The sequence below is a fragment of the Crotalus tigris genome, unplaced genomic scaffold, assembly GCF_016545835.1.
Source record: "Crotalus tigris isolate CLP2741 ecotype Arizona unplaced genomic scaffold, ASM1654583v1 scf7180000024387.2241675, whole genome shotgun sequence".
Classification (NCBI taxonomy): domain Eukaryota; kingdom Metazoa; phylum Chordata; class Lepidosauria; order Squamata; family Viperidae; genus Crotalus; species Crotalus tigris.
Genome location: NW_024100557.1, coordinates 1,041,062 through 1,055,311, shown reverse-complemented (window position 1 = coordinate 1,055,311; position 14,250 = coordinate 1,041,062). Strand labels below are relative to the sequence as shown.

At 36.7% G+C, this 14,250-nt stretch overlaps 1 protein-coding gene across 1 annotated transcript in view; it reads right to left on the bottom strand.

The window, feature by feature from the left end:
* Positions 1 to 2,277: 2,277 nt before the first annotated feature.
* The window catches only part of ANKRD13C (ankyrin repeat domain 13C), a 32,836-nt gene continuing 20,863 nt past the window's right edge, over positions 2,278 to 14,250 (bottom strand). The window contains exons 10-13 of the mRNA XM_039329088.1: positions 13,786 to 13,865; positions 11,689 to 11,787; positions 10,142 to 10,242; positions 2,278 to 6,641 (exon numbers count right to left, since the gene is read on the bottom strand). Coding sequence (XP_039185022.1) covers positions 6,511 to 6,641; positions 10,142 to 10,242; positions 11,689 to 11,787; positions 13,786 to 13,865 — 411 coding nt within the window. The 3' untranslated portion in view covers positions 2,278 to 6,510. The remainder of the gene's footprint in view (positions 6,642 to 10,141; positions 10,243 to 11,688; positions 11,788 to 13,785; positions 13,866 to 14,250) is intronic.

Sequence of the window (14,250 nt, the reverse complement as noted above, 5' to 3'; positions counted from 1 at the left end):
AAACATACTGCTTGGTATTTGTTTTTCAAAGTTTGTAAGATTAAAATTATATCAGTATACTTTGGGTTCAGAATACTAATCTATTAAAATCCTCCAATTCCAGTAACCAAAAAGAAAAACCCCATTATGTTATCTACTGATTTTTTTAAAAAAGAGTAAGTGAAATAATAAAATGAAATAATATTTTCTATTGGTGTTTCAAAGTGAAAATAAAATTTATAATTTTAGTAATAAGTATTTTCTAAATATCTCAAAATATACCTTAAATGTTACCCGGCCTTTTCTTCTCTGAAAAACAAATAAGATATATCTTTACAGGAGAGGAAAATGAAATGTATAATACCATTAATTGTATCTATAAAATTGCATTTGTAGAACGTTCAATCTTTGCAGTTTCTTTTGACTAAATTTCAAATTGTTGTACCAAAGAAGTATAATAAATGAGGGCTGAACAGATGGAATTCAACTTCTGATTCCCAAAAAGCTTTTACCATGTACAGTGGCACAGATGATGAAATTTAAAGTGTATAATCCCAGGAGAAATGAATTAATTTGGTTACTAGATAATTTCAGGTTTGTTGGCCAGATTCAGAACAATAGAAATGGAACAGCAGCTTTGTGAAAATCAAAAAATGAGCTTTATAAATAAGCTGGCTTTAATTTAACATATTTTTAAAACTGAAAATCATACTCGAGAGCAGAGATTCCCAGGTCATGGACTGATACCGGCCCATGGTCTCTTAGGAACTGGCCTACACAGCTGGAGGTGAGCGGCGGATGAGCATGTGCAGATGGCATATTCTTAGGGTTATTGGCCAACTCGCCTCACAGGTTGTTATTGTGGGGACAATAGGAGGACGGAGTATTAGATATGTTCACCATCTTGCGTTGTTTATAAAAATAAAGGTGGGATATAAATAATGTGGTACTAGAGCAGGGGTAGGCAACCTTGGCTCTTTTATGACTCGTGGACTTCTAAATAGGATCTGGATGTCGAAGAATCAACAAATTGAATATTAACAAATCTAATGCAGTTACAAAAAAGAAATTCTAGGCTTTAGCTATAGATGTATGATGTCAAAGTAATGCAGTGATGTGGTTCTTATTTGGTATAGCAGAATAACAATTGGAAGGGGCCCTGGAGGTCTTCTAGTCCAACCCCCTACTCAAGCAGGAGACCCTATAATATAGATAAGAATTTCTTTTTTGCTAACTAATTGCACTCAAGTTGGGGACAGCTAATGGTGACTTAATCACAATAACTACTGATCTGAAGGGAGATTTGCTGGACTTTGCATCCAACATTTCACAAAAAGTTGCTGGGAGTCAGGCAGCATAAAAATTTATATTATTCTTTATTATTATAAAAAGTCACTCTTGGATCCTTTCCCTATTGCTACTTGATAGTGATAGTTGACGTTATCTATTGTAGATGATGGATTGATGCAATGATTCTGATTTGTGGAACTTCCTATATTTTTATTCCATTTATATAACCACTCACCTCACATTTATGACCTTGTTCCTTATAAGCGCTCACTATATTGAGCCAATTTGGTCTGGTGGTTAAGGCATCAGGCTAGTAACCAGGAGACCATGAGTTCTAATCAGTTGGGTGATCTTGGGCCTGTCATTCTCTCAGCCCAACTCGCCTCACAGGTTGTTATTGTGGGGACAATAGGAGGAGGGAGTATTAGATATGTTCACCATCTTGCGTTGTTTATAAAAATAAAGGTGGGATATAAATAATGTAGTACTAGAGCAGGGGTAGGCAACCTTGGCTCTTTTATGACTCGTGGACTTCAACTCCCAGAATTCCTGAGCCAGCCATGCTTACTCCTGTACTAGAGTATGCTCCATGACAATATTTGCGTTTACTATAATTGAAAACAAATGTTAAACAGAGGAGAATAGATTATAGCATCCATTATACAGTTGAAGCAAGATATGGCTTATAAATGCCATCATCTTACACTACAAGCGTGACATTTAAGTAAGCAGTATACTCACTCATCTTTATGTGGTCTAATCTTAAAACAGTGGTTCTCAACCTGTGGGTTGGGACTCCATTTGGGGTCGAACGACCATTTCACGGGGGTCGCCAAACAAGGCTGTCCTCCATTTTTTCCCTTTTCTTTGGCCACGCCCCTGGCACCCAGTGATGTATAAGTGGTTGGGGGTCACCACAACATGGGGAACTGTATTATGGGGTCGCGGCATTAGAAAGGTTGAGAACCACTGTCTTAAAAGTTAAAAAGATTGCAGTCAACAACAATGCACTGAAAATTGAGGATTTTATTGAAAAACTGACCAGTAAAATGTCCTTGTGAAAGTGGTACACTGTTAACAGCCTTTTTGTACATCTTAGTTCGCCTCTAATAAGGAGGAAGTATCCATGTTAAGTTATAATATAGTTGTCATATATTCAGTTTCAAAAGCAAACAGCATCATTTGGTCTTTATTCTAAGTGGTAGAACCAAAACTCCTTTTAGTGAAGGTGAGTTTAGATTAGACAAAGAACATGAAATGTAACAACAAAAAAATGCCATTGTTACCACAATTACAAACTGTCAAGGAAAAACTGCAGCATTATAGAAAGTTTGTTAATAATATTTAAATATAATTATCTTTAATAAAGTCAAAAGTATGTAACTTTCAATATATTATGCTTCGGCTTAAGATGGGCTTTCCAGCATTGGATTATATCCACAGGTGCACTATTTGCTAGGTATACATGAATTGCAATGAGTGAAAAACCAACTGCTTGGAAAAAGTCTTATTCTTTTTTGTTATAAATTAAAGCAATTATTTGGAAGACCAGTAAGATTGAGCTTGATTAAGGAAGCATTTGAGTTCTTTTCAAAGATCCTCAGCTAAAAACTGACAGAACACTTTGCTAGTTTTTTAAGAGAACCTCAAGGAAATTTCAGATGTTTCTCAAAAGAAGATTTAACATACGACTGCATGTTTCCAAATTATTCGTAACAAGAGATGTGCAGGAAGAGATTACTCTGGAAAACTTCAATGTTTTGTTTCAGAATATGATAGGCAGTTTTCCAAAATAAATTGTTCAAACCAAAAGCAGTTTGAGGTGTTTTGGGAGGGTGATCTGATATTTAAGCTGCAGTTTAGTTTGGAGAACTTATTCATGGGAATTACCTAAGTGCTTTTTCTGGAACAAAACATTCTGGACTTCTCTGGAATGGTCCATTCCCAGATCAACAAATTTTGCACATTCCTACTCAGAATACTGATATGTTTCCCAATTAACATTCCTTTTCAGGTCTAAACATATGCAAATGGATCATTCTTTAACTTGACTAATTGTGCTACATTTATAATAAATTTTGCATATTTTATGTGAACTTTTTCTCCTTAATACAATTATAACTAAATCCCAAATTCTTCAAAATTATTCAGGAATAGTCTTGACCTCAAAAACTTGTCATTCTGAGTGGTGGATGCAACCAACACAAAATATTTGGTACAAAATAATTCTCCAAAGTACTATATTAGATGGTACAAACAAAAAACAAAATAGATCCTCTAAAGGGCTTAATTGTCAAACGCTAATCTATGCTTGTTCATTAATGTTTATTATTAATCTAAAATCTTAATACTAAGATTCTGAATGCAGTCTTTTCTCTAGATTTAGAAACACCATTGCAGGCAAATTGCTCTCTTTACAGGAACGTTTTTTTTCCATTTCATTTGAAGTCAATATATATGTGCCTTACTAATGCATGTATAAATCGAATTCCCCAAAATTTTGAACTGGAAGCTCTATGAAAACAAGAGAGCTGCATGCATAAGCACTTGAATGCAATCAGATCAATTGCAATGGACACTGATTTTTTTTCCCTGAAAATTTATTACTGGAACTAAATAAACTGTCATTATATCTATACATCTTTAAAAAGGGCTGTGATACAATATAAACCACAATTTGAAAAATCGGTTGAAGCCACTAAGAGGCTGTTATTTCTTCAGTGCAAACAAGCTAAAATTTGAGGTCATTCTTCTGTCCTCAGAGGTTGACCAGCAACTACCAAAGTAAAGCTCTTTTCTCCATTCAGATCTTACTAGACTATAACTTACTACACTGGACAAAAAACTTCACTAAATTGGATCCCAGATTATGGTTAAACATAATGAAATCAGTCTTTGTTCATTGATTTCAACAGGTATCTTTGTATTTCCCACGGGATTAAATTTGGACCCGACCCAGTTTTTAACCAATCTGGAAAGATTTATGTATTTATGTATTCTATGTGCTGGGCTGAAATACTTAAGCATTTTTTTATATACAACTCAATAACTTTGGCATTATTAACCTGATAATTTCAGATTCAGATGACCATTATCAAGTTCCTACTATTTGGAGGGAGATACAGCCATCCAATCAAATTCATACTGTCCATCATTCCCGTGGGAAAAAAAAACCTAGTACTGTACATTTCTATTCAGCATATACTTTTTAGGAGATGCCCACAAGACAGATAACACAAAGGACACAGTCCAATGACAAAAAGTGAGACTTCCACTCAAGCAGCAGGAATACATTCTCCTCATGCTCTGAATAAATTGTAGGGAATTTCCAACTTCCAGAGCAAAGCTGGAGGGCACAGAAATTGCAGACTACGAGAAAATCACATTTCTCTGCCAAAAGTTATTTTGTGGGCAGGTGGCACTAACTGGATGCAACCTATATTATCAAGCACTTTTAGATTTAATGATGTCTCTTTAATCAACTGAAAGAGGAAATAACAGGGTATTTTAAATTACATTTTATAGGCAGCAGATTGAATCTCTCGTAACGAGTACTGGAAATAACATGCATTTCAAAACCAGCAACCAATATAAAGCCCTAACCAACTGTCTTAACACTCACAATTGTCTATCTTGGTTGGTTTAAACTTCTTACAAGTTTGCAGTACTTCTGCAATTAGTCTCAATATTTATTTCCTGGTTTATAATATGAAGCTGCAGTTTTCTTGGGTTGCTTCACTCCATGTGGCCCTGGTGCAAAGCTATAACTTTAATTAGTTCTATACCTTTTTTCTTGACAGGGTTGCTGTGGCTTATGAGTCTGTTTTACTGAGGACTATACCTCAGAAAGCCTCATTTCACATTTTAAGATATTGCCAGCGCTGGGTATTACCCGACATGTGGTTTTCTGCATGTCTGAAAGTGCCTTAAGAACTTTCCAGACCAAAAAAAAAAAAAAAAGACTAGACCGCACAAAGAATTTTCTTCTGAAAGTATTTACATTTCTGTACACATACACATTACTGGAAGCCAAATCTCGCAATACAAATGAATGTAGCTATCAACAGTTTGAGACAGTAGAGCAAAAACACTAGGTTATATTCCTGTTTGGTGGCTGGAACCATATAATAATCCTAATTTTTAAAAGTCAATTTGAAGAAAAAAGCCAAAAGTTACTCTTATTGAAGCTATCCAGATTGGAAACAGCCCATGGCATTTTTGTACATTTTTCTTAAAGTACTGCAGCTTACTTTCTTAGTTTACTTCATTCGACTAGATTTTTTTCCTTGGGAGAAAGCAAAACTTCACCTTTGAGACTGCTATAATCTAACTGCTATTATTCATTCTTCTCAAATGCTGCAGAGCATAAATGCAAATTTGGTATGCTTGTTGAGTCGCTTATGTACATTTGAATAGCCCAAATAAATGTCAAAGAAGAATCTCCAATAAATACTGCAAGAACATTTCCAGCCATCTTGAAAAGATCTTCATGAAAAGGTTAGGAGACAATCTTCAATGGAGAAAAATCAACAATTTGGGGAAAATACAGATAGCACCACAATGAGTTGCACTAAGGTGCTAAAGGAGGTACCTTATTCCCTGCAGAGTGAATGTTCTAGTACTGAAATGTATTGCAATAACTAAAAGCAACTGTTTATAAAAGGTTAGCTTTTGGCTTATTTATCTACAGAAAAGTAATTCCTTCTTCTAAATGCTCAGACGATGTTTAATTTGCTGAATGTAACAGGATCTATAACATATGAAAACAAACCTTGAAGGAAGGTTATCTTGACTCCGATGAGCATTTAAAAGGGCTAATACCCTGGTAAGACATTTTAGTGTTTATGCAAATGGTCCAAGAGTGCTTTTTATTATCAAGGAAAAAATCTATAAACAAATTATAGTCTTCATGGGATTTATGGATGTATCATGGGGGGAGGGGGCAGAGGTTTGTGTGTGTGTGTGAGGTGCCACATTACCATGCTTGCAAGTCGAGATGTAAAAATGAATGTGATACATCAGGAGACCTGCTGTCCTTGAGACACCAGATGGATGCTTGCTATATATTACAATAGATAAAATTCACTCTGTGTTCCCTTTCTGAATTCATTTAAATAAGTTTTATCTTTTCAATTTTCCCAACTTTCAGACACCGGTCTTAAGCTATCCACGTCCTTCGGTGTTCTTGTTGTCTGAGGCATGCTGGTATTCTTTTATTCACTGCTAACTGTCCAGTTAAGTTTAGAGATCAGGAAAGCGGCTGGGGTCCTCTTTGTAGTCATCAGGAATTGTGAAAATTGATTCATCGAATTCATCATAGCGAAACTCCTGAAAAGTCACAGTGGCTGTGATTGTTGGAAACACAGGAATATCTGGGAAGAAAGGAACAGAACTGTTAATAGGTCAGGGATGAGGTTCTCCTCTCTTTAACAAGATTCCTTCTGATCATTTCCATGGTTGTCTCCTCGCAGAGAGCTTTGCTGCAATATAAGAATATAAAGGATGGTTTAGAGCAGGGGTAGGTAACCTTGGCTCTTTTATGACTCGTGGACTTCAACTCCCAGAATTCCTACCCTTGGCTCATTTATGACTCGTGGACTTCAACTCCCAGAATTCCTACCCTTGGCTCTTTTATGACTCGTGGACTTCAACTCCCAGAATTCCTACCCTTGGCTCATTTATGACTCGTGGACTTCAACTCCCAGAATTCCTACCCTTGGCTCTTTTATGACTCGTGGACTTCAACTCCCAGAATTCCTACCCTTGGCTCTTTTATGACTCGTGGACTTCAACTCCCAGAGTTCCTACCCTTGGCTCATTTATAAATTCCTGTGTCTGGGCGTTCAGCGACCCCTTTGGCTTTCCATTGGGAATTGATGTTGAAGTTGTTGGGCAGATGTTGTGCAAGTGCCAACGAAGCCTCCCTGGATTTGAGTCTTTCAGCTGACCTTCCAAATAGGAAGGTTGGTGTGCACTAGTAGAGGAGAGAGTTGTTCATAATTTTTCTGTATTAGCTCACTAGTGCATCTTGCCTGCTTCGTAAAGCTGGCAGTGCTTTACATTACAAGAGCCAAAAATACTTATTGTTCTAGACCAGGGGTAGGCAACCTTAGCTCTTTTATGACTCGTGGACTTCAACTCCCAGAATTCCTGAGCCAGCCATGCTGGCTCAGGAATTCTGGGAGTTGAAGTCCACGAGTCATAAAAGAGCCAAGGTTGCCTACCCCTGGTTTAGAGGAATGTTGTGACTGATGGCCAGTGAGATGCCTTAATGGACCACCCTATATTAATTGTTTGTCAACCCTAAGAACACTGAGGGGTCCTTGGTGCTCTCTGAGCTTGCTTGTTTTCTTGCAAAAGTTTCTTTTCCCTAACAAGGAAACATCATCAGTGCTGTTTGCTGTCAGTTTATATTCTGGTGTCTTGCCTGTCTGGGTGGATGGGGGCGGTCTCAACCCAATATAGCACAACCAACAGAAACCCTAAGAAGATTTACACTGCCATACATCAAGAATATTTCAGAAACCGCAAACAGACTACTACAACTACATGGAATCAGCATAGCACACAAGCCAACTAAAGCCCTTTAAAATATCCTAAGCAAACCAAAAGACCCAGCAACCCCAGAAGAAAAAAACAGAAAGTCATCTACAACACACAGTGTAAGAATTACAACAACCGCTATATAGGACAAACAGGCAGAAAGACTGACAGAACGCATCCATGAACAACAACTGGCAGTCAAAAGGCATGATGAAATTTTTTTAATTTCACAACATACAGATTTTTTTTATGAAGAAATTTTATTGTTTTTTTTCATTTTCATTTTCATAGAAGTGCTTCAGAAACAACATGGTGGTTGGGCTATCAATTATCCAAGAACAAAATCATACATATATCACACAGATTAATCCCTTAAAAGTTCCCTCTCCATTTCCCACATATTATTTTACCAATTAAAATTATTACATTTGTAAAAAAAAAAGCTCAATCAATCCAATCGGTCATCAATCACATTTCAATTATAAGAATCCAAGTCCTGTTTTTAAGCTTTACTATTTTGAAAATTACCATATTCCAATTAAGCTTATATAAACATATTAACAGTTCGGGCATTCCTCATTTCTCTTTTCCCTATCATGATGATTCTATCTAAGATAAATATGTTATCCCAAAAAGCAACATCCTTACATTTTTTTTAACATACAGACAGATTTAACCACAGTTTCAATTGGGGAAAATGTGACAATCCTAGACCAGGCCAAATCCAAAAATACCAGAGAATTTCTAGAAGCCCGGCACTCTGACAAATCAGCCATCAATAGACACATAGACATTAACATCATCTATGGCAGTGTTTCTCAACCTTGACCATTTTAAGGCATGTGGACTTCAACTCCCAGAATTCCACAGCCAGCAATGCTGGCTGTGGAATTCTGGGAGTTGAAGTCCACATGCCTTAAAATGGTCAAGGTTGAGAAACACTGATCTATGGACTGTGCAAAAGAGACAATCAACCAGCCCAAGAGAAAAAGATTCCCAGCATCTCTCCATCAGTAATCAGCATGCAGATCAGCATAGATTAACTCCAAGGTTAACTTCAGACCAGCAATCAAGTAAGCAATACCCCAATCATGAAACTGCCAAAGAGCCATTAGTAAACAGCCCCACCAAAAGAATCCCTAAGACCTCACCCAGACAGACAAGACACCAGAATATAAACCGACAGCAAACAGCACTCCGTACTGGCACTGATGATGTTACCTAGTTAGAGTAATGAAATGTTTGCAAGAAAACAAGCAAGCTCAGAGAGCACCAAGGATCCCTCATTCCAATCCTGAGCTACAAATATTCTCCTTCACTGCTACCCAAGAAAGCTGCTGGCAGAGATCACCTACAGATCTGGGTATGGCAGGACCACCAATATGCAGACAATAAGCATCCATACCTCTCATTTCTATCCATTAATCCAAGGAAATAATAGAGGAAGGTACAATGTATCTGACAATAATTCTGGAATTAATCACAGAAATTCCTAGCCAGGCAAAAATAATGTTATAGAGGGGGAGGGGGAAGTTGCCCTGGAAGGAGTTATATTCCCATTTGAATAAACATGGGCATGGGGTATAGCCTATAACGTGGAAGCTATAACGTGGAAGCAGATTGCAAATACAAATTGTTGCAAAAGCCACATTTTGATGAGAATTGGTGTCTGGTTAGACCAAGGGTAGGCAACCTTGGCTCTTTTATGACTCGTGGACTTCAACTCCCAGAATTCCTGAGCCAGCCACGCTGGCTCAGGAACTCTGGGAGTTGAAGTTCACGAGTCATAAAAGAGCCAAGGTTGCCTACCCCTGGGTTAGACCATCCTTTAAAACTTAATTTAAAGTACAGGAGGCAATGTTCCTTCTACGCCACTGTGTTTTATACTATTCATCATCAACAGTTTTAATCAAATGAGACAGAAGAATAAAACATATTTTAACTTGGAGTTTAAATAGACGTCCAAGCAGAAGGTTGCATTAGTTGTATATATCTCTTTATTGTCTCAGTAAAGCATCCATGCCAGCTTCAAGGAGGACAGGCAGAGGGAAAGGATTAAACCACAGTACAATGCCAATAATTCTGCCATTTGCCTTCCTCTTCATAAAAGATCAGGGAAATGCAAACACGCACTCCATGTTTTGACTAGGCTGGCCCTTTCTGTTCAAGCAAAACTTTTACTTTGGACTATTATGTATTTTCCATTTAGTACACTACGAAAAGGAATATTTTATTAGTGCCCGATTGGAAACTACTGCAGGTCTTGCCCCCCCATCCCAAGAAGCCATCAAATAATAACCCCTGGTTTCTGACAAAATCCATAGCTCACCTAACTTTACTGGGAAGCCTGGCGGAAGTTTCATCTGCACAAATTCCCGCAATTTGTTAAAGTGCTTGAAGGGTGCAATTACTTCTAAAACATTCAACAACCTGAAAGAGAACACACGCATGGCAATTAGCATGTATTAATAACTTCAACAATTAACCATGTGACTTAAGCAGTTGAAAAGGGGAGGTATTGTTCTCACCCATTATTGGGCACATTACAATCAGTTTTTTTTTAAAAAAAAAAACTATTAAGCAAAAAGATATATTCAAAAACAAATGACCAATTATTTAAATAAATTACATATTCATAATGAGTACTGTTCTTATTGCAGGATGTGCACAGTGTCGCCTCTAATATGACTTTTTGTAATATGGATACAGAACTTGGGTATTGAATACTGGAATTTGATTTCTTGTTGTTATTTAAACAAGCAAGTATTTAAAAAACAACATCAATGCAGATGTTGAAAGGTTCAGAAACTAATATGTTCCCAGGGCTTCTCCAGTTCTTCTGATGAAACGTCTGGATCTTGCAGATCATGGGACTACAGAGGAGCTACCTCCTTTCAACTGGTTTATAATTATTATTGAGCTCTTGCTCAACTTATGTCCCAGTTACAACCATTTCAGGCCCTGCTCACAGTCGTTTACACCTTGATAACCTCATGAATGGCCTACTACAACTCATTCTATGTGTGGATGTCCGTGAAGACCATCTGTATATTACAGTTGGTTCAGAATCAGCAGCCCAAGAAATTAGGACGTCTCTTGATTTGTCCTTGTCACATTACTACTTTAAGAGCCCTACTGACTGCTAGTTGGCTTCCAAATGCAATTCAAAGAGCTAATAAGTCATGTTCTTTGAATCCCAACTTGAAGGATTGTTACTATCAGGGACCATAAGGGTACACCTTTCCTGTTGCTATCTGATCTTTCAACCAACTTCAAGTCAGCACCAACTCTGCTAGTATTTAGGAAAGCTGCTAAAATCTGATCTGGCTGTACTGGAAAGCCTTAGGAAATTCATGGTAGGATGGGCTTCCTACCTTTAGTACTCTTCTGCACGTGAGTGAACATAAGGTATTTCCATCTAAATGAATGGCAGGCAAAGCAAAGCAGCTGACATTAACCCTTCAGAAGAAGAAACTAAGTCAAAAATGCCTGGGTTTTGCCAGCAGGATGAACTCTTTGCTTCAACAATTAATAGTCAAGAAAGCTCTACAAAGTGACATCACTTTGCACAGGTTTAAACATTCTGGAAAGCAATAAACAATATCAGATATTTCCTAAGTGCTACGTGGCTTATAGAAATTGATTAATTTGGAAGAGAATGCTTATGACTCATCAAGGGATAAACACAGGCTGAAACGGAAACTATGTGAAACCCATACATTGTACAACAGAACAGAGTGCAACCTCGTTGGTAGCATAAAACTTTTTCTTATTCTATATACTAGAATCCCTGGAATTAAGAACAATATAATCAGGAATATAACTTCAACGTATCACATTCTTTCACAATCTTTTCTAAGAGCAATTCAGACTTACGATTCAATTCCTAGAGGAAATTCTTGGCTCATGGCTATCGTAGCTTTAAAAGTTTTCTTGCTTTCTTTGCAGACAAGTTCTCTACCCAAATGAGGTGCTCTAATTAAAAGACAATCAAAATGAAAATCTCCCCACATACAGAAAATGCACAAACAGAACACCCTGAAACAGATTATTGTTGAATAGGAAACAAGGGGATGGAAAATATTCAATGAGGCTTGGAAGGCTCTTTTGAGGCAGGAAGGGAATATATACTTCTCTTTTCATTGTTGTTCTTCTTCTCATGCACACACGGACATAATTAAACCTAAATGCTTTCGGAACTCCTTATTTTCAGTAAGAAAATAAAGGGTGCAATTAATTTCTTTTTTAAAAAAATAAAGATTAAAGTATCTTGTTACCTTAAAAATTTAACTCAAACTGGAAACCACTTCTTGATTATAGTCCAAGATGTGGATTTGAGCCACATCTAAAAATGTGGATTTTTCTCTGTATGAAATCTAAATTCCAATTTATAGGGTTTTAAAAATGAGAATAGACTTACAGTATCATGGGTAGAATTTACTGTAACCCAGATTCATTTTATGACTCAGATTGTGGTGACTATACTTCTGATATTTATGTTCCACTTACAGCTTAATAATGATTTTCAAGCTTTTAAACTATAATGCATTCAGTATTACCATTAATTGATAATACATGGAAAAATTATATCTATATTTGTAGATTCATTGTTTATACATTTGAATCATGCTCCTTTAGCCATTATTTTGTTCCTTTTTGTTGCTTTTAAATATTTTGATTATTAAAACAATGAAATATAAAAGAAAAAAGAACAGAACAGAACAATAACTAAATATAAATAAAAAGCACTATGGAAACTTTCTAGTGACACATTTTCTATTTATTTCCCTTCTTTTTGTGTCCCCCAAATGCTAATAGCAACTTCAGTATTTATTTATTTTTTTACTTTACACTACACATTAAGGCTTGTTGCTAGTTTCTGTTCAAATACTTTCATTTGTTGTTTTTTAAATAGTCTCATAACCTTTTTCCTAGATATCATATTCTAAATCCTAAATTTGCCTTATGCAAAGTGCCATATGTAAGGCAGCTTAAATCTGTTAGACTTCCGATTTCTTCAGGTATACTGAGAGAGTGGCAACTTTTGGTTGCTCTTTTAAAGAAAACCAATAGATATAAATAATTATAGTTATCTAAACAAAATATTAGGTAGAAACAACCAATTATCTTTTTTAAATCTCATGACGCAAAGTCTAGACCAGGGGTAGGCAACCTTGGCTCTTTTATGACTCGTGGACTTCAACTCCCAGAATTCCTGAGCCAGCCATGCTGGCTCAGGAATTCTGGGAGTTGAAGTCCACGAGTCATAAAAGAGCTAAGGTTGCCTACCCCTGGTCTAGAACAATAAGTATTTTTGGCTCTTGTAATGTAAAGCACTGCCAGCTTTACGAAGCAGGCAAGATGCACTAGTGAGCTAATACAGAAAAATTATGAACAACTCCCTCCTCTACTAGTGCACACCAACCTTCCTATTTGGAAGGTCAGCTGAAAGACTCAAATCCAGGGAGGCTCCGTTGGCACTTGCACAACATCTGCCTAACAATTTTAACATCGATTCCCAATGGAAAGCCAAAGGGGTCGCTGAACGCCCAGACACAGGAAGACATAGAAATGACTTCACAAAAATGGTGAAGGCTTTGAATTACCATGCCAGCAATAGGCATCCTGAATAGGATTTGCACCTCAGTGTCTGATGGGACTCTCTATATAAATGGGGGCATAGTATCCTCCCCTCAGTGTAATTGCAGGGTCCCATGTCAAAGATCGCTTTGTGATCAGCTCTAAGCTGAGGGCATATACCAGTCCAGTGTCTGATTTTTAAAAAATATACATGATGTTGTGCTTCAATTCTTAGATGGCCTAAGAATATTTGAACATAAGATCTTTTAACAGTTATATTTTATTGTATTTGTCTAATCTAGATGAAGTGCTAATATATATTGCTACTCCATGTATGATATGCTATATTCTAAATAAATAAATAGCCATACACGTATAACAGATAATACTCACTTCCCATTTTCTGCAGATATGTATTCCTCCCATGAAATTGTATTAGGGGGTGGTGGGGTAAGAGATTGTCTCCTGACAGGCTTTTTAAAGAAAAGACACAGAGATTTATTCAATAGCTACCACTTTTCTGAAGTACAGAGATATCACCTTTCTAACCACAGAGGACAACTCATCAGTCTGAAATACTGGTCCAGTCTAAACCACCAGCTCAACAAATAATTTCTGGTGGACCAATGTGATACACTCTTAAAGCAGAAATTTAGATATAAGACTAGTTTGTCAATGCTGCATGAAATAACTGTCTAAAGGCCAAGATGAGGAGAAAGGCATGCTTAAAGAGGATTGCTTGACCATACTTTAGACTCTCAGCGTTAATTTTATTCAAAGACATTTCTTGTATTCATTCATTATAGTATAATGTCAATAATATACTTCTAAAAGAAAAAACATCTTTTCCTCAGAAAA